This window comes from Mytilus californianus, unplaced genomic scaffold (genome assembly GCF_021869535.1).
Source record: "Mytilus californianus isolate M0D057914Y unplaced genomic scaffold, xbMytCali1.0.p SCAF_7, whole genome shotgun sequence".
Lineage (NCBI taxonomy): Eukaryota > Metazoa > Mollusca > Bivalvia > Mytilida > Mytilidae > Mytilus > Mytilus californianus.
Genome location: NW_026262723.1, coordinates 7,430,909 through 7,451,241, shown reverse-complemented (window position 1 = coordinate 7,451,241; position 20,333 = coordinate 7,430,909). Strand labels below are relative to the sequence as shown.

Genomic DNA, 20,333 nt, shown 5'->3' with positions numbered 1-20,333 from the left:
TGTAACGCTTTAATCATTGGTTGTTTATTTGTTACCTGTACTGTATTGTTCAATCTTTAAGCCAAAGGTCAAGTACATTTTTATTTTACGTTAAAGAATTACTTTTGCTTTTTAATAGCCTTGATAATCTTTAATTTCATTTACTAGCTTTTGTAATATGTATTTTGTCCTTGTTTTATGAAAATGACTGTTTAGAATAAACACTGCATGTGGTATAACATTTATGTGTACCATAGAAATGTATGAATAAGAAAAGTCAAATAATTACTGCAATTATGCTTATGTTATCTAGCGTAAAAGTTAAATAAAATCATTTTAAAAAGAATTAGACATGTGTCAATAAATTTGATACTGAAAGGTTGCCATTGGTGTATCTGTTTTACCAACATTTGTCCCTCTAGCATTGTTACAGCTAGAAGAATGTAAAGGCAGATGTAAATCAGGTCATGGGAATGTGCTTGTAGGATCCTGTTAGCAGGATTGCTCATGTCTGCCCTCAGCTGGTGTAAAATGATAAGTGGCTCATTGTACGAAAATGCAACGTCATTAATAACTCTTCCTTCCTCTAATATATGTGTGTATCTTAAATGCATTATTTGTCATCATAGAAAATAGATCATGAGTGTATCCGGAATAATTATATATAAGCTAACCATACCTAATACATTTTAATCAACTGGTCTGTGGAGGAATATTTCGGCGACATATTAATGAAAGAATATTATTATATACTATTTCAAACATTTTTGTTTCCCAGTTTTGCGATTAAAAAAATTGTATTGTTTTAAAGATATTTCTCATATGTATAGATGCAACGTTGTCGCTTCTCTGTTAATGGAACTATATATTAAATAACAATTTTTTTACATATTCAGTCAGAACATAATTTTAGCAATAATTTCTAATATACAGGATGGTATCTTTGTTGATCATTCTTCCTTAATTGTCGAAAATGTACATTTCAAACAATTTTTTTATTCACAAAAGCAATATCAGACCGTTTTGTATCCGTTCAGTTGAATGAAAAGGTTGATATAACCCGTTATATATTACAACGAAAACATCATCAAAGATATCAGGTTTATAATTTGGTACACCGGACGCATGTCCGTTTAACACGAGATTAACCAGTGGAACTAGAATCTTATTCATTTTTACATGATTTATTTGGTCAAATTGGAAACATCAATATATCATATTTTGAAAGTACAGCATTATATTTCTGAATAATCAAACAAATTAGAAATACCTTACTCCTTAGAAGACAATAGTTACATGTTTTACATGTTTTACGTATTTTAATATATTTTTATTCTTTCTATTAAATGGAATAAGAAGGACATTCCTTTAGAATACTAAAGTTTATTGAAAGAACAGCTATGTGTTGTCATTCAAATCCCATAATCGTTCAGTTTAGTGCCAGAAGTCTCTCATTGTAAAATTTACAAACGAAAGATCTAAATGGAAACTTAAAACAAACACGCACATTCTATAGCTGCTAGTGTATTAAAACAGTAATTTATTTTTGTGTGCATATATTTTGAAGTTGAAGTGAAATTTGAATTAATCGTACATTATTTATCTCGGTTTTTTCCCATGACAAATACATAAATTAAAAGGTTAAACCATATGTTAGGTATTGACTTGGAAAGTGAAACAAAGTCGGCAAATTGAAAACACAATGAAATTGTAAAATCTATATTTTCATGTAACCATTTGTACTTACCTTAACAAAACAAAATACTATTTACAAATCGTCCGTTTGATTAACTCCTTGACCGTTTTTCCGTTTTCTATAAATAACATGCCTACACACTTACAAAGAACATCATACAGGGTGATATAAAATAGTTCCATACACTCCAACTTGAAAACTATATTAAGTTTTTATCAACGTTAAAAGTTCAAAATGAACGAAGCTACAAGTCATTGTATATACAATTCGAATGGTGTGAGCTGTTACTATTGAAATGAACGGTTCACCTACTTAGCTAAATATAGACAGTGGGTATTTTTGCATTGTTTGTAGACCTTTTCAACAATTGTCTTCACCTACAGTTGAGAACGACTACGACAGGTGAGACATGAGAGGTCGTCTCAAAATTTAAATTGAAAAAAAAAATTATTGATCCCATATGGTTATATTGATTGCCAATGAGACAACTATCCAACATCTTCGAAATTTCATTTTTTAGACGTCGAGATGGATATTGTAAAAAAAAACCAACATGTACTTTTGTAGTAGATGTTAAATTAAACAATGTTTTATGTCTGTTGCCTAGGCCGGCACGTGTTTCTACAATGTCTTTAAATTTTGGCTTCGCCTCAATGTACTCACTACTTTATTTCTTTCCAATTCGCCAATTTGATGTTCAACTTGAATTCGATATTCAGCGACAATGCAAATCATTTTTCGACTCTTTTATTCAAATTTTCGGCTTACGGTGCCGTCGCTGCCCAGCAACCAAATGCTGAACCTGATGATCTGCATGTTGGTTAAATACCCTCATCTTACCCCCCCCCCCCCCCTCCCCAAAAAAAAAGAAGAAAAAAGTAGCGATCTTTGATCGACTAACAAGGAATCAAATATGAAGGCGAACCATAATGTCAAAATATCAAATTGTAAAATTCTATTGTTACAAAGACGTATCAATGACCAACACGACAACAGGAATTGTTTCAGGCGCTTAAAACATGCGGCGGTGTTTTACAAGTATAATTGGATCCAATACCTCCCCTTTGTATAGTCAGAGATAAAATTTAAAAACAATTACGCATGGGAAAAATAGAAAAGAGTAGAAAACCAAATTATAGAAAAGGGAAAGGTTAAGCAGTTACTATTTCTTGCACAACACACGAAGGTCATTTTCGGGAACGGGGAAAGGAATCTATGACAAAGGGACAAGGTATGTTTTCTTTCGGGACACTGACAACCTATAACGGTCAATCAGTTCGTGATGACAACCATAGAACTTATTAAAGGATTACCTTAACTGTTGGCCAAAAAGTCCTGTTTGGATCAGAAGTGCGGCACTGTCCAAAAAGACTCTGCAATGACAACAAGCTCTGTTGAGATATAAGGTATTGGTGGAATATTGTTACATATTTTCAAATATTTTGGCTTCGAGCATCACTGAAGAGACATTGATTGCCTAAACTCGCATCTGGCGCAGAAAAAAATGATACCGTTAATGTTTCCAATTCATTAGAGGAACACCTCAACTTTAACATGGTACATTTATCTTGCAGCGGAGTAGTCCCTTGTAACTAAATATTTCGATGTGGCCTTTTCCTTTGACCTTTGAAATTGATAGGCTTTTACCCGTCCCAAAATTGAATGTGTACACCACGTGACGTGACGATCGGTTGAGAAACACAAATTCTACCGGACGGACGGACAGTCCTGTTACAATGTTCCTTCATAAAAAATTTCATAAAGAGCATTACAAAAATGAATTAATCGCTATTGGCATGTGGTACAATCTTCGTTGACAGACTCTCTTATCTAAATACTCATAATCATACATTTTAAGAAGAAATAAAGCAGATCACGATGTGAAATTTATAAATTCAACGTTGTGAAATGTCTTATAAATACATGTAATAAGAACATTATATGATTGAGAGAGATATTCATATTTGTTTGAAATATGTTCTTTCATCAAAATAGTGTATAACAGTAAACGTAATACTATTCATGAATGATTTCTATTTTTGAGACGACCCTTCCATTTTACCTGTAAACTGTAGGTGTCATTAGTCGGTGTCGTGAGTTGTTGAAAAGGTCCAGTAATCATTGATTGACAAAAGTTACATGCATAATCACGCCTGGTAAACCATCAAATCTCAACCAAATGGTTGACGTTTTATCGATCATTCAAACCTGGTGCTAATGTTTCATATTTAAAATTGAAAAACAGGAAATTAATGAATATTTCGTATATCATACGAGGTTTGTTAAAGTTTTTAAGTTATTTCTTTCGTCACGCTGAGGAGCATAGTAAAAGCTTTTGTACGAATCAAACTGCTTTTCTGAAGCCACTTTGTCGACTGATTTTATAATTTGTACACTTAAATATCATCATGTGCAGTTTACTTTTTGTGTATTTCAGATTAATGGCAGTACCTTATAGGTCTTCTAAACCGTCCTAATGATTTCTAACTTAATAGGATTGTTTTTGACATCTTTTACCATGGGTCATAATAATTACACCTTGTGCCCATTTCTTTGTCATTTTGCCTAGTTGTATACCCCACAACTTCATAACTCGTCAAAAATCATACTGGACATCTAATAACGAGGATGGCCCTTAAAAATTAAAAAGACCACCCTAAGGGAATCTCACGAAAGCTCCAAAATATTTTTTTTAGAACACGTACGATAATTAATACAATAATGCCACGCAAAATTGATTTCTAGTTCTTTAGCCTAGTACCTTCGAAAGAGATTAACCAGTAATAATTCATGATTTTCATTCAACGTTTGAATTTTCAAAGATAAATACATTTTCTTAGCGATAGACTTTTAAGAATATTTTGGTGTTTTATGATTTCTTTCATTTTGTTCTTTTATTTGATGAACCATAATATAATACTGTGTTCGGTGGGAAAGGCTGTCATTTAAAAAAAATGTTTTGCTTTAAATTTCAGATGCAGTCAGGCTTGAAAACCTCGTCAAATAAAAAAAACCACTTTCTTTATTTCGTGCGTTGAGACGCTTTTCTAGTTTTACCTTCAGATAAAAGGGTTATAATTTGTTACGACCGACGCAAATCGCGTCTACATAAGACTCATCGCTGTTGCTCTAATCATAATAGCTGGAAGGCAGTTTCATTTTGAGGAACATTGAACCCCTGAAATTCCAAGAAGTTGTGCAAAACCTGGCTGAGGTCATCTATATGTATACATCGGGCCAGAAAATCCTTAGTGTTAGGAATACTTCGATATCTTAATCTTAATTGGCATTCATGTACTTACGCTTGGTTTGAAAACAGTATAGTACTTTCTACATTGGACCATCTGTACCAAAAAAACTGTTTTATTCGCCTATTTATTGATTTCAAAATTCATCTAATCTAAAAATATAAAAAAAACGATATTTAAACTTAAAACTCGAAACATAAACATTAATGTGGTCAAAATTTTGAATTTCATCGCAGGCAGTTGAATACTATGTTCTGGGTGTCGAAAATAGGTAACGATTTTCGTCACCGCTTACCCCAAAGGCGTGATTATGCATGTAACTTTTGTCAAATTTCCAATAGAAACTGGAAGATGGCAAAACATAGAAAGAGAAAACAGAAAATGTGTATTGTGTAATTCAGATGCAATTGGTGATGAATACCATTACATTTTTAATTGTTCAGCTTTTGATAACTGTAGATAACAATGTATTGCATTTTACTATAGAAATAGACCAAACACATTGAAGTTTTACGACTTAATGAATTCTAAAAAATGTACAGAACTGAACGAACTATGTAAACTTATTAAGGAGATCAATAACAAATTGAACTTTTCTGGGTGAAGAATTGTGAATGCCTCTATCTACTTTCGTACATTATTTATTTATGTAATTGTATTGAAATATGTATAATTATCTCTATACCTTTGTAATTTGGTTTGTGAGAATAAAGATATATATATATATATATATATATATATATATAAAGTAAACTGACTCCTTTCATCAATATTATTGTAGTGTCACTTTTTGACTTTCTTAATTATATGCACTCGCTTTACAAATGAAAATATTTAATAGTATAATTAAACTGTAAATCTTCTTTAACTTATTTAAGACACATGCTATATTAATTTAATCAATTTACAAGTGCCTTTTGTGATAGGAGGGACAAATATGTGATACAAATATGGAATATTCTATTTATTTATATATACTTAACAACAAAGGAAACGCACCACATTCATTAACTTCTTTTGAGTTAAAATTTCAATTGCATGTAACTTTTTAAAAAATGATTCAAATGAGTCAGAATTTTGACACAATGTTTCTGAATTCATAAACACCAAATTCTATGAAAATAAGAATTTTCTTAATTTTATTTTTTGACATCTCAAAAAACACATTTTTAACCAAAAATCGTACAAATGAGATATGTCCGAGACCAAAAGTAAAATACATAAAACGTTTGGACCACAAAGCTCAAAAAGGCCTTACATATAAAATTCCAGCTAGGTTTAATTTTCATGAGCGGAGGGAGCAGTACAAATCAAGTAAACTTAACTAACTTACTAAGACAGGCAGATAAGAAAACAAGTAAAACATACAGAATACAGTATTGTAGGTATAGTTATGTGCCGTGTGTGGTCATCTTTGTCTGAATTGGATAGTATTGTAACGTCGTGGTAGGGTTTTCAGGTAGTACCGAATTCATTATTTGGGCGATTGTTGACCATTATGGACGAGTAAAAAACTTCCTTTTGTTGTTATAGTCGAGCGTTTGGTATGAGTCAGGTTTTATGGACTGCCTATTTCTGAATTTACCTTGGAGTTCTGAATTTTTGCTATAATTACTTTTTCACATACTGAAAAACTTTTCCCTTTAAAATTGATGAAAATATTATCTTAGTATTCATTTATTAATTTCTAATTTCTAAGTTTGTGTTGCAGGTAATATAATGCATGGAACAACCAACATAGTCTTAACTAATTTATTTAGATTAAGATGAAGTTATTTAAACTCTGGAACTTTACTCCATTAGGTAAGATTCATATTTTATAAATTCGGTTATTATGCTAATTTTATACATATCGTCTACGTATTTCAACTATATTATGAAAGGCTTGCACCACCCTACTGAAAATGTAAAGTGGGATTTCACTGAAAATACCAGTGGAGTTTCATCAGAGTTCCATTGGAATACCACTGTATTACCACTGGGAAATTTGGTCGGGATTTTCATTGGACATTCATTGTTTTCCATTGGGATATCAGTGGAATATCCAGTGGGATTCCGGTGAATACTCGAGTGGAATACAGTGGAAATTCCATTGGAATACCAGTGAAAACTTCGTTGGAATACCATTGTTTTCCCACTGGACATTTATTGTTTTCTACTGGGATACCAGTGGTAATTCCATTGGAAATTGTAACAATCAACCAAAGAAAACCAGTGATATTTCAATGGAAATTGACAATTCCACTGAAATGTTAGATATCATTTTGCATGCACTGCTTATTTTTGAATGAATTAATAAGAAAACTTGAAATAAGACAATAACCATTTTAATGCAAGTCAACAATTAAAGAAATTACAACAGTTTATACATCATCCACATTTAAGACCTTTTAAACGAAAAGATCAACCTCTTTAAAATGTTAACGTTGATAAATTATCATTTTTTAGTCAAAGATGTATTTACTTAATTTTACATGTAAATCATTTTTCTGGTTAAATCATTCATAAGTCCATGGAAACTTTTGGTCCTCTTGAAATCTTTCACAAATGGTTTTAATTTTCAATTTTACAAATTTGTTTATTGTGCATTAAACAAACAAAAATGTCCAGTTTACATGCATACGAAATACTTTGTCAGTTTGGTCAGTTTTCTTCATCATCCATTGATATTATTCATGAATTAAGTCCAAAGTTTCTGCATTCCAATCCTGTTCCATTAAGTCTTCATTGATTAATCTGAAAGAAAAAAAATCATACATCATAACATGCATAGAATTTTGAATTAAAATAACATTACAATACCATGCTCCAGTCTGCAATTATTCAAAAATATATGTTACTGGCATATTTTATTTGTGTTTGTGTGTAATTTATTCACAACATTTATACACTAAGAGCAATTTAGACACATGTATGTCTATTGTTGAAGACTATGTGTTCTCTAGATATCTTTGGCTATAGTTGTTGGGTTGCTGTCTCTTAAGACTTATAACACACATCTCTTTTTATCAAAATAGACTTTTATTGTTCATGGATCAGGTGTCTCTCAAAGCCAAATAAAATAGTATGTGTGGTTCCAGTTACATTTAAAACAAAATTAGGGTAGGTAGGTAAGATTTTTTTTTATTTTATGGTTTTTTTTTACATTGAGTCCATCATGTCTATGGGAGCAACATTCTGACTTAAACAGTACTTACTGAAAAATGACAAAAAAATCTTTAGGGTAGGCTATTGTTAAGACTAAAAAAAAAGGTAGGTAAGGTAATTGGAACCACGCATATATTTTTATTTAGCCTCATATTATCTTTTCCCTTTGTGTTGTGTTTGTTGTTGGTTTACTATCTGGTTGAAGCATACCAGACACCTCATTTTGTTCACATAATAGCCATGATTAACCATTGTGCATGATGATCAGATCAATGTTTTTGAGATGTGTTTACAGCTTATAGATGTGAAAGATTAACATGATTAATGTATTTTTAAAGGCAGTGCTTTAATGCCTTTCTGGTTGCCGGGTTAATACTTCCTTCCGCGATATCCAACTTATCTACGTGGGGGGTCATTAGGCTCCAAGTAGATCCGGAAATGTTGAATTCTCTCCTCTTCTTATTGCGATATAAAATGTTTTTTGTTTCATTTCATTTACATTGGGAAATAGAGAAACGATCATTGTGTTTTGTTAGTTTTAAAAACTTTTGATATATTTGTATTTTGCATTATAAGCAGTCAACCGATTGACAAACTAGAATTATTTGAATTCCGTGTGGAAAGAGCTCGGGTTAATTTCGAGTGTTATCTGCAATCTATATGTTTATAAATCATTTCAGTCGTTGATATAATAATTAAAGGTCGACCGAACATGAATTTTATTATACAATTTAAAGCGCATTTCTGTTTATGCACGTGAACCCGTCTAACGTTATTGTTATTTCGCTGTTACATGTATATAAAGTAGCAAATTATCGTTCCTGAATAGGTGGCGCCGTGGTAGCGGATCCTGTTCCTCAACATCCGGTTTCTGCACTGTGCAACTATTTCAGTTGTATTTTTAATTAACGATGCCAAGTACTTGTTGTTGTGTACATGGATGTCATTTAAGAGGAGGACATGCATTTCCAAATGACTTAAAAAGAAGGAAAAGTTGGATCAACGCCATAGCCCATACGCAGATTGGACGAGAACACGATGAAATCGTGGAGTCCATCTCAATCAGCTGTTGTTTGCAAGGCACGTTTTACTGAAAAAGACTACGTGCAGGAAACTATTCATGGTAAAACTCTATTTTCTTTTTGAAATATATAGTTAAATATGTAATCGCCATGCGAATAAACCAAAGTCTGTTTACAACCGCAATTATCGTTTTAGAATAAAAGGGGGTGGTTAATTCAAGACGTCATAATTTTTTGGATTACGATTCAATGTGATCTGTTTGAGATTTTTTGGTGATTGTTACAATTATAATGATTTCTTACAAGAGGTATATCATACTGAGAATTATTTTAGCAGTAATTATGCTAATGTAGTAATGACAGGAATGCATAAGCTATGCCTCTTACTTATAGTTACTTATAGTTGATTTCCAGTACAGGACCCCTCAAGGTTCCTCTTCACCAGACTCATAATTTAATGTTTTTCTATTACTGTTTTGTCCGTGACTTCCGGATATTTCTGCTCTGTAGTCATTATAGTATATCTCTTCGTCTGACCAAAATTTGTCTAATCGGTTTTTAAATGCATTTATTGATGGTGACTTTGTTATTTTATCTGGTAATTTGTTCCAGGTTTTAGCAATTCTAACAGAGAAAGAGTGTTTACGGATATTTGTTTTGAATCTTTGATGAATGACTTTATTACTGTTGGTCCTGCTACTGAATCTTTGTTGAGAATCATCTGCCGTTCTTAAAAATGAGCTTACTTCTTTGTCGTAGTATCCATTCATTGTTTTGAAAGTTTCAATCATATCCCCTCTTATTCTCCTATACGATAATGTTGGTAAGCCTAGTTTTTTAAGTCGCTCTGGGTAGCTCATGTCTTTGAGACCTGGTAATTGTTTTGTTACCCTTCTTTGGACACCTTCTATTTTGTCGATATCTTTTTTCCTGTATGGGGACCAGACTGAGCTGGCATAATCTAGGTGGGTTCTAACCATGGTTTTGTACAATGGCATGAATGTCTCAATTCCCAAGTACTTAAATGTTCTTCTAAGAACTGCAAATATAGAGTTGGCCTTGTTCACTTTTTCACTTATGTGATTTTCAAAGGTGAGTTCTGAGTCAATAAGGACTCCTATATCTTTTTCCTCTGTAACTTGTGCTATTGGATGGTTTAGAAGACTATAATTTGATGGTTGGTCAGTGCTATTAGATTTATTACATATTTTCATATATTTACATTTTTCCGGGTGAAATTTGAGTAGCCATTTGTCACATAGACTTTCTTGAAAAATATCAATGACAATGTTAACAGGAACAAAACAATGACATGCTCTCATCTATATTAGATCATATTATAGTTATTTAGGTACAAACAATGTACCTTTGTTGCATAAAAGAGGGACGAAAGATACCAGAGGGACAGTCAAACTCATAGATCGAAAACAAACTGACAACGTCATGGCCAAAATTAAAAGAAATTCAGACAAATAATAGTACAGATGACACAACATAGAAAACTAAAGACTAAGCAACACGAACCCATAAGTCTCTCATTGTTTGTCCTTTGGATTTACATAACATACATTGAATCAGGCAAACATAGTTTTATCCAGATTGTAATGATTAAATCTAGTTAATATTTCGCCAGGTAGTACAAAGTATACATTTACGTTTCTCGCTGCATTGAAGACCCATTGGTGGCCTTCGGCTGTTGTCTGCTCTATGGTCGGGTTGTTGTCTCTTTGACACATTCCCCATTTCCATTCTCAATTTTATTGCTAATGGAAGTTCATTTAATTATCAAAAAACTAATGTTTTATAACCTTTTTCAGGGCGCAAACCCACCATACAGAGACTTAAGTCTACTGCCATTCCCAGCCTATTTTCCTGGACCAAGCAAGAGACTGAATCGTCCGCAAAAAGAAAAATCAGGGCAGTTTTCTGTGAAAACAAAAGAACTAAACTTGATGAATATTGTAGTAGAAATCTAGAGGAAAGTTTTGATTGTAAAGTTGGTTTTCCTGAAAAAGTCATTCATACTGCAGAAAGGATTTATGACTGTCCACCACCAACTGCCGAGCTAATGTTGAGCTTCACAGATGGAATTACGCAAACACCATCAATGCCTATGTTTTCAGCAGAGAATTTTTAAATGAAGACACGTGACACAGCCATGCATTTTTATACCGGTTTAGAGTTGTATACTAAATATTTATTTGTTTTGACCACATTTGGTCCAGCAGCACATTCTTTGAGATACATATATTTTCAAATTGATAGGATGTCAGTTGAAAATCAGTTTTTTTATGACTTTGATGAAATTGAGGCATTATACAACCAACTTTGAACTGTCTAGATTCTAGATTGAATCTAGTGTTAAGAATGTTGTGTATACATGGATTGTTTTTATGTCTAAACAGTGGTGTGAGGCTAACACTTGGCCATCTAGTGGTTTAGTCAGGTATTTTTCACCATCCAACTTCAAATTAAAGTTACCTACGACTTGGATTATTATTGACAGACCAGAATATCCCGTGATAAAACCTAAAGCTCATAGAGCTCAGGCAACCTTTTCATCATATAAAAACAGAAACACTGAAAATTCTTGAATGTTCGACACCTGGTGGTTTAGTCAACTATGTCTCTAATGCATACATGTACATTGTATGTTGGTTGTACCAGTGACTATGAAATAGTTGAAAGATGTAGAATAGTTCAATTATGTGATCCAGGTGACAGTGTGATGGCAGACAAAGGTTTAAATGTGCAAGATTTGTTTGCTAACTTTTTTCAAAAAATGAAACAGAATTAGTTCCAAAACTCTTATACGGGATAGAAAAGTCTCCAATTAACACGTGCACATAGAGCGAATTATTGGACTTGGCAAAACATACAAAATTCTAATAAATCCTATGAATGGAACTGAAACAAAACTTTCATCTGAAATAACATTAAGTTGTTTTATGTTGTGTAATTTTAGAACTTGTACTGTGCCAATGCCAAGGATGCATAAATAAAAGTGACGCAATGAATTTTGTTCTGGTATATATATATTTACAATTACATGCACATGTAAATTGTAATGCATATAAAAATAAGGAGATGTGGTATGATATTCAGTGAGTTTATTGAACTAAAGTGCATAAGAAATGGGTTTAAGCAGTTACAGGTGTTACTGTCACCATACAATCTCCAACAATGAGAAAAACTCGTACCGTGTAAAAAATTTCAGAGATCTTACAACTAAGTTTTGTTCTCTCACCTTGACTTTGGTGAATTTTTTATATCTGTTGATGTAAATATAAAAAAGAAGATGTGGTATGATTGCCAATGAGACAACTCTCCACAAGAGACCAAATGACACAGAAATTAACAGCTATAGGTCCAGTACGGCCTTCAACAATGAGCAAAGCCCATACCGCACAGTCAGCTATAAAAGGCCCAAAAATGACAATGTAAAACAATTCAAACAAGAAAACTAACGGCCTAATTTATGTACAAAAAATGAACGAATATAACAAATATGCAACACATAAACAAACGACAACCACTGAATTACACTTTTACAGGCTCCTGACTTTGGGACAGGCACATACATGTACATACAGAATGTGGCGGGCTTAAACATGTTAGCGGGATCCCAACCCTCCCCCTAACCTGGGACAGTGGTGTAACAGTACAATATAAGAACGAACTATAAAAATCAGTTGAAAGAGGCTTAACTCATCAGATGGATAAATACAAATACAAGTGGACGTGGTCGGGTAGTTGTACATCCAAACAACAAAAAGACACTAAGTACAGATCTGAGAGTACTCGCAGTTACTGACAGCTACAAAAAATGAAGTTCAAAGCCACTAACAACTGATAAAAAAATCTTGCATCTAAGACTAAATTATCAATTCGTAAGCTCCCTTTAGAATTTTATAAATTTTAGATTTTACATTTCTGAGTTATGGGGTTTTATTCATTAAAAAAGGGGGGATTTTCCAGTTTTTGGACAACAACTCAAAAATGCTTTAAGCAGTTCACATGAAACTTTGGTGAATTATTTATAGCTATTGATGTAATCTCCCTATTGATTTTCATAAATTTCAAATATGACATTGAGAAGAAATTGAACTTTATTTGTTTATAGTCTGGCAACAGATTTATTAAGTATTGCGCAACAGCACAGTGTATTGCACAACAGCAAGAAATCTTTTATTGAATATAAATTCAATTCATATAACCGATTTCAAGTTCTTTGACTACATTTATTCAGAAACTATAATATGTCAAATATTTAATTACAATCCAAATTCAGACCTGTATCAAGCTTGAATATTGTGTCAATTTTTGCCCCAACTGTTCAGGGTTCGACCTCTGCGGGTGTATCCAGCTTCACTCAGCGAATCAGTTTATTTCTTAATTAAGAACTCCTTTTTTCATTCATAAATTACTTTATGCTTGGAAATATAATTTTGCTTGGAGTTATAGTTTCTAAAAAAAGTATTGTCATTGAAAGAGTTGACATGTTTCAATGTTCATTTATTCTACATTTGTACATAGTTCTGTGGTACCAATCAAAAGTTTATATAAAAGAAAGAAGTCACAGGTTTCCCATCATAGTTTAGTTACATACATTTTTTTTGTACCTGAGGTCGTTGAATATAGATCATTATATAAATAAGGAGATGTGTTATGATTGCCAATGAAACAACTATCATCCATACTTACCAGTAATAAACCACAATTGCAGAGTTGAATAAGATACAGTTGATAACATTTACTTATTACTAAAAAGAAAATGCTTAACTATTTTAAGCAGTATTTGAATATCAATTATATGGTCATTTTTATAAATTTCCTGTTACAAAACTTTGAATTTTTCGAAAAACTAAGGATTTTCTTATCCAAGGAAAAGACTACCTTAGCCGTATTTGGCACAACTTTTTGGAATTTGGGTCCTCAATGCTCTTCAACTTTGTACTTGTTTGGCTTTATTACTATTTTGATCTGAGCGTCACTGGTTAGTCTTATGTAGACGAAACACGCGTCTGGCGTATTAAATTATAATCCTGGTACCTTTGATAACTTATTTGACTATAAACATAGATAAAAAAGGTACAAACTGGACATAATGCACTAGTTCATAAACAAGTGAGAACAATCGCCTTCATATAGTGCTCAGAATATGACATTCATAAAACTTGTTCAATATCATTAGAGAACTCTAAATCTTAAATACTGAAAGCCACCTCTGATAAGTACACTGTACTATGCAAGATAATGATATAACTGGACTAAAAATACACACAACCTGTAATTAACTGCCTTTACAGCGCTTTCGCGCTTTGATTATTTCAAGTGTGGGAAGGATGAAAAAATAATTCAATAAGTACCTTTCAATAATCTTATACTCAAATTTCTTTTCTGCTGCTGGTTCGTTTGTTTTCATCGTGTTTTCATATTATTGAGTGGATATTGATCGATGCACAGTCATCATTTTTGCAGCTTTGTACCTTCACCATGATCAATCCCTTTTAATATATGGACAACCTAAAAAAAAATGTAAAAACATTTTATTAATAATTTTTAATTCTGGTCATGACCTGTATGCATCATATATTACTGATATTTATCATACAATGTACATATATAATTAAGAAGCTTCTTTCAGTTAAGTATAAAGACTCTAAAACACAATATTAATTCCTTTAGGGATTTTTTGTGTTGCATGTCCATCCAAATCAGAACATGACAAAATAAAGTTGAATGTGCCTGACATTGTGTAGTAAACTGTAAACATCTTTCCTTGATTGTGAAGGCACACAATGTAATTCAATATTGAATAATACAATTATTATTACATTCCCAGGTATCGGGTCCGTTCGCGCCCAATACACGTTCGCACCCTACACGTTCGCCCCCTAGGTCCGTTTGCACCCTACACGTTTGCACCCTTTTTTTTTTTTATTCAAAAACCTGATAAACATTCCCACCTCCCCCTTTTCAGAACACCAAATGGTCATCCTCAAAGTGTGAACTAACAGATCCCATGAATGAAACTAAAGGGGGTGTATATCTCTTTTTTTAATTTTAATTAAAAATATTCATGATGTAAAAATCAAATGTAAAATCTCTTAAAAATTACCTGTATCTGCTGTACGTCTGCCCTACATCAGCACATCGTCTGGTTCAACAGCTAATGTCATACCTAAATGTTCTGCCTTTAATGTCTATTTCTTTATTTATCGAAGGTTGTTGAGTTTTAATTATTATTAACATGATTAATGTAACCACAGCTGGACAATCATACTCGTACAATATTTTTAGTTTCAAATTTGAACACATTCCGTGTATTAATGATAACGACTATCTGATTGGCCGATCGGAAATCCCGGAAATAGAGTTATCCAATCAAATCAGCGGTTATATATATAGTCTGGTAGAAAAAATGGCAGCCTCCATGAATGTAAACATGTGTGTTGAAAAACAACATTATAGACTACAGTTTCACGAATTTTCTGCTCAAATTATGCCAAAACACTGACATTTAGCGTACAATTGATTGGAGCGGATTATATGTGAAATGTTTCTATAGATTAACTTATATGACCCGAGTTCCAGTGCCGAGTTCAGGACATGAAAATGATGAAAAATTCATCACACCGACAAAGTTAAGATACCGAAACAGTTTATAGAACAATGTGGAAAATGAAAGCCGTTCACTTTACTTTTCTCAAAAGAACAGTAGACCAGTAACAGTTAATGAACATGATGAAGTCAAAGGAGAAATAATTATATTATTGTATACATGTAGACTGTAGTGCAGGGCAGTTGCCAGTACGGTCACTTGAAGAAAAAAACGGAGTTATCCTAACAATTCGTACAGTCTGAAGATAATTTCTGCAACAGATCTGTTTAAAACGGCCCTTTTAAGAGCCATGCACATTTTTCAAAAAGAATCTTAATTGTTTTTGTTCGTTAAATCAAACAGAATCTTATTCTCAACCCAATTTGATATAAAATATTCATTCCTTTATTTATATTATCTGATTATTGCACATTTAATTTTATTTCTTAATAGTTAAAATGTATCCTTTCAATGAGTCATACTCATAGGCTATATGGTGATGCATTATATTCACCGTACATCTGAGGAGCTACCATTTTACTTATTTTATATGGCAAATGTAAGGGGGGGGGGGGGGTCTTTCAGACCAAATGATTATTTTCATTTGTTACTAGGCAAGTGATTTCATATTACATTTAACCATGTAAAATTTTTTGAACAAATGTTTCATATACATGTATATATGTAGGTTTATGAAATATTCATTACATCCCATATATTATCATGATTATAATATTTAATTTCTTATCAGGCCAGCAAATTATATGTTACAAATTAAATCCTTTATATAATAATCATGCACTTAATTATTTGAAAAATTTAAATTAGAAGTATATCATGTATATATTCCTTTAAATTTCTAAGTCCAAAATTCCACTGGAATATTTGCATTAAATCAAAACTCCACTGAAATATAAACAATAATATTCCACTGGAAATTAATTGGAAAATCTTTGGAAGTTTCATTGGAAATTTCACTGATTTTCCATTGGAATTACAGTGTGAAAAATATTCCAGATGTTTTGGATGAAATTCTAATGGGATTCCATCGGAATATTTTTTTCCACTGAATACCAGTGTAATTTCACTGGAAATCCAGTGGAATCCCGTACTCATTTTCAGTAGGGCATTATGTTGATAAAAAGCTATTATGTATCAACTATATATAATTATTATTCAAACCTTATCATTCTGTTCCTTAATATAGATTTTAAATATAGTATCCAGGTTATTTTTTTTTTTTTTTTTTTTTTTCGGCTTCTTTTCTTTCATTGTATTATATAAGGTACCTGTGACAAAGAGCACAACCATAGACGGTGAAAAATATATGGTGTTTACCTACATTGTTATATAGTATCTAGATTTGAGTTATGTCGCTTATATTTATTACATTTTTTAACAATTATATATAGTGATTAAAAAAAGGTCTTCCACATCAATTTTCTAAATTATTGATGAGAAGCTACTTCCGGTTTACTGAAAGTTACTATTGGCGTCCAAGCATAGGTTTCTTCATACCGATTCAATAAATAAATGTTTCTATATATTTTTGCCTGAAATAAGGGAGATAATTGTCAACTTCCGGTTTTAAAAATGTCACTTCCGGTCTCACATGATAGCTTTATTTACACTGATTCCAAATATATATGGTTTCTATACTTTTCCCTGTAATAATGGAGATATTAGGTACTTCTGGTTTAGTGAAGGTCACTTCCGGTCTCAAATGATAGGTTTATGTATGCATATTTAAAAAACATATAGTTTCTAGGTACTTTTCCATGAAATAAGTGCAAAAATGGCTACTTCCGGTTTACTCCAGGTCACTTCCGGTTGATATTTTTCAAGGTCATATGTCAACCAACAGTTTGCAAAAGACCCTATGGCTTTATCATGTACCAAGTTGGAGAAATAATCAATTAACCTTAAATTGAATCATTTCAGAGACAAAAACTCCTATAAGATGTCATGGGACTGTTTCAGACCAAATGTATCATATCTTCATCACAATGAGGCAAACATTTTGCTCCAGTTCTTTTAAATATATCTCTAAGATTGTCAGACGAGATCTCGGAACAATGAATAGTCAAAATTTAGAACATGACCTTGACCTTTGACATTGACCTCAAATACACATACCTTAGGTCTGTATTACTTACCATTCATGTGATACATTGTCATATCACTTATGTCAAATTCAAAAGGGGAAATAACTGTCATATGGAGTCTACGAATTGATTCGGTTAAAATTGACAAATCATCCTTAGGATATAACGAGCAATTTAGTAAAATAAATTTGTCGCTTTCTTTTACGGTTACGGAGGAGATCTCGGAACAATGAAAAGTCAAAATTTAGAACATGACCTTGACCTTTGACCTTAACCTCAATTTTTTTTTATGAACCCAGGACCTCAAATACACGTACCTTAGGTCTCTATTACTTGCCATTCATGTGATACATTGACATATCACTTATGTCAAATTCAAAAGGGGAAATAACTGCCATATAAAGTCTACGAATTGATTCGGTTAAATTTGACAAATCATCCTTAAGGTAGATAGTGATGCTAAAGACTGAGAAAAATCTAATCCCTGACGTCAGGTGATCCATATATCAAGGCATCACAAAACACTAGAGAAACCCAAATTCTTAAAATCTATTTTATTTGCAAGCATATTTTTAAAATAATTTCACCAGGCAACACACCAACATTCACATTTTCTATAATAGAACAGATACAAAATTGTGTTTCTATTTTTATCCCGCTCCTAGAAAAATCTCGCTATTTGAAAACAGTTTTATGCGGCCGTTTTATGCTACTTACGGCCGATAAAGCGATCGGTTTTATATTTGAGGTATCTTGTTATTGATACAATATGTCCTGAAGGTTACAATTGCGCAAATATTAACAATGCATTTTCCGTAGATTATATTGTATGTTTGAATCCTTATAATAAACACACGTATATAAATTGCATAGAAACTAAAGCCAGACTCTAAAAGAAGACGTAATAAGAATTTATTTCAGCAAATAAAAACAGTATGATGATGCAGCGGAAATAGCATTAAATAGCAGTTGTATGGACGCTTCTAAATGAGACAGGAAAATTTTCAGTCACCCTAAAATATCAATTTCACAGAAACTTTCATATCAATCACTCCAAATTTTAATTATGTTTGCACATTAATGGTTGATCTTTCATAAAATTAATAAATTAAAAACATATCATCCAATCAGAAGCCTTACAGTTTTGTATTCTTACTACCATCTTGGGTCTAAAATCTTCCCGGTGAAATTTAAACGAACAATCGTGTAATTGTACCCTGAACGTGCACAAGAGATTGAAGGCACTATGATCAACAACGTCAAAAAATGAAAACAACAGTTTAAAAAATTGCATGCGCCCGAAGTTCTTTTTTATGTACCTCAATCAGGAACATTTAAAGCCTAATATGTGAAACCCACGAGTGTATAAGAACCGAAACAGTTAAAAAGCTATATGACCGTTCTAAATTGATAAGCGATATTTTAAGAAAAGTTTCTTATAAATCATGTCAGTACCGAAGTACTGACTACTGAGCTGATAAAAACCCTCAGGGAATGTTAGTCCACCAGTAGCGTTATCGACTCAGTGCTGGAAAAAATGAAAACAACATTTTATAAATTTCATGCGTCCGAAGCATGTTCTGGATTTACCTTCATCAGAAACACTCAAAGCCAAATATTTCTAATCCACGGATGTATAAGAACCGAAAGATTTGAAGGGCTATATGACCAAAAAGAACATAAAATAATAGCAAAATACATATAAGTATAAAAATAAGGAGATGTGGTATGATTGCCAATGAGACAACTTTCCACCAAAGTTCAAATGAAGTGGATGTAAGCAAGTATAGGCAACCGCAAGGTCAACTTTTCATAAGGTAGTTGAAACCTGAGTTTTCTAAATAGTTTCTAAATATATAAACGCACAAAGAAAAGTTTGTTATAAATCATGTCAATCCCGAGCTGGTGATATCCTACGGGACTGATAGTCCACCAGCAGTGGTATCAACCCGTCAATTGCTCATAAAATATGGACTCGGAAATGTCAATCATTGGAAATCGAAATAATAATTTCTTTAAAAGGACTTTGCAGTTGTACGTGGATTATAAACAACAAGTTTATCAAACGTTTACGCACCAAAAAGTCATCCTCGGGATACATGTGTAAAGGAATATGAGAACAACATTTAAAACGTAACATGCGGGATTGTCTGAGAGTCTTGCCGAATACATTTTTATGTCTCTATATATTCATATAGAAGGGTCTTGATCGGGAGTCCATCAATCCTGTATTGTTTATTTTTAAGGTAATTTTATGTTATGCTTCCGATCTTTTTGCCCAATATTAATATCTATTTTTTTTTTATATTTTAGCACCCTACTATTCTATATTCTTTATTCTTGTGACCTACTTTTCTCTATTCTTAATTCCCCATCAGTTGTTTATAGCATTGGCCCAGAGTTCTCTATTCTGTAAACCCTATCCACATGTAGGACATTTCATAAATAATAATACATAAACATTACATAAACATTACACAGATATCAAATATGTTAAATAAAGTAAATGTATAATGCACAATCTAATTATAA

At 32.3% G+C, this 20,333-nt stretch overlaps 2 protein-coding genes and 1 long non-coding RNA gene across 6 annotated transcripts in view; 1 reads left to right on the top strand and 2 right to left on the bottom strand.

Moving 5' to 3' along the window:
* The window catches only part of LOC127708967 (serine/threonine-protein phosphatase 6 regulatory ankyrin repeat subunit A-like), a 30,163-nt gene extending 28,188 nt beyond the window's left edge, over window positions 1-1,975 (bottom strand). For all 4 annotated transcript variants that reach the window (XM_052214194.1, XM_052214196.1, XM_052214195.1 and 1 more), the window contains exon 1: window positions 1,727-1,975. The gene's annotated coding sequence lies outside the window, so the exon portion shown is untranslated. The remainder of the gene's footprint in view (window positions 1-1,726) is intronic.
* Window positions 1,976-7,423: 5,448 nt separating this feature from the next.
* On the bottom strand, window positions 7,424-15,344 carry LOC127708993 (uncharacterized). Its single transcript, XR_007985452.1, has 3 exons — window positions 15,214-15,344; window positions 14,462-14,618; window positions 7,424-7,659 (listed from the first exon to the last, which is right to left on the bottom strand). It is a non-coding gene; the product is annotated as an uncharacterized LOC127708993 (long non-coding RNA).
* Window positions 8,862-12,109, top strand: LOC127708990 (uncharacterized). The gene is made up of 2 exons (XM_052214244.1): window positions 8,862-9,193; window positions 10,910-12,109. The coding sequence occupies exons 1-2, from the start codon at window positions 9,109-9,111 to the stop codon at window positions 11,227-11,229; spliced, it is 405 nt and encodes a 134-aa protein (XP_052070204.1). The 5' UTR covers window positions 8,862-9,108; the 3' UTR covers window positions 11,230-12,109.
* Window positions 15,345-20,333: the final 4,989 nt, after the last annotated feature.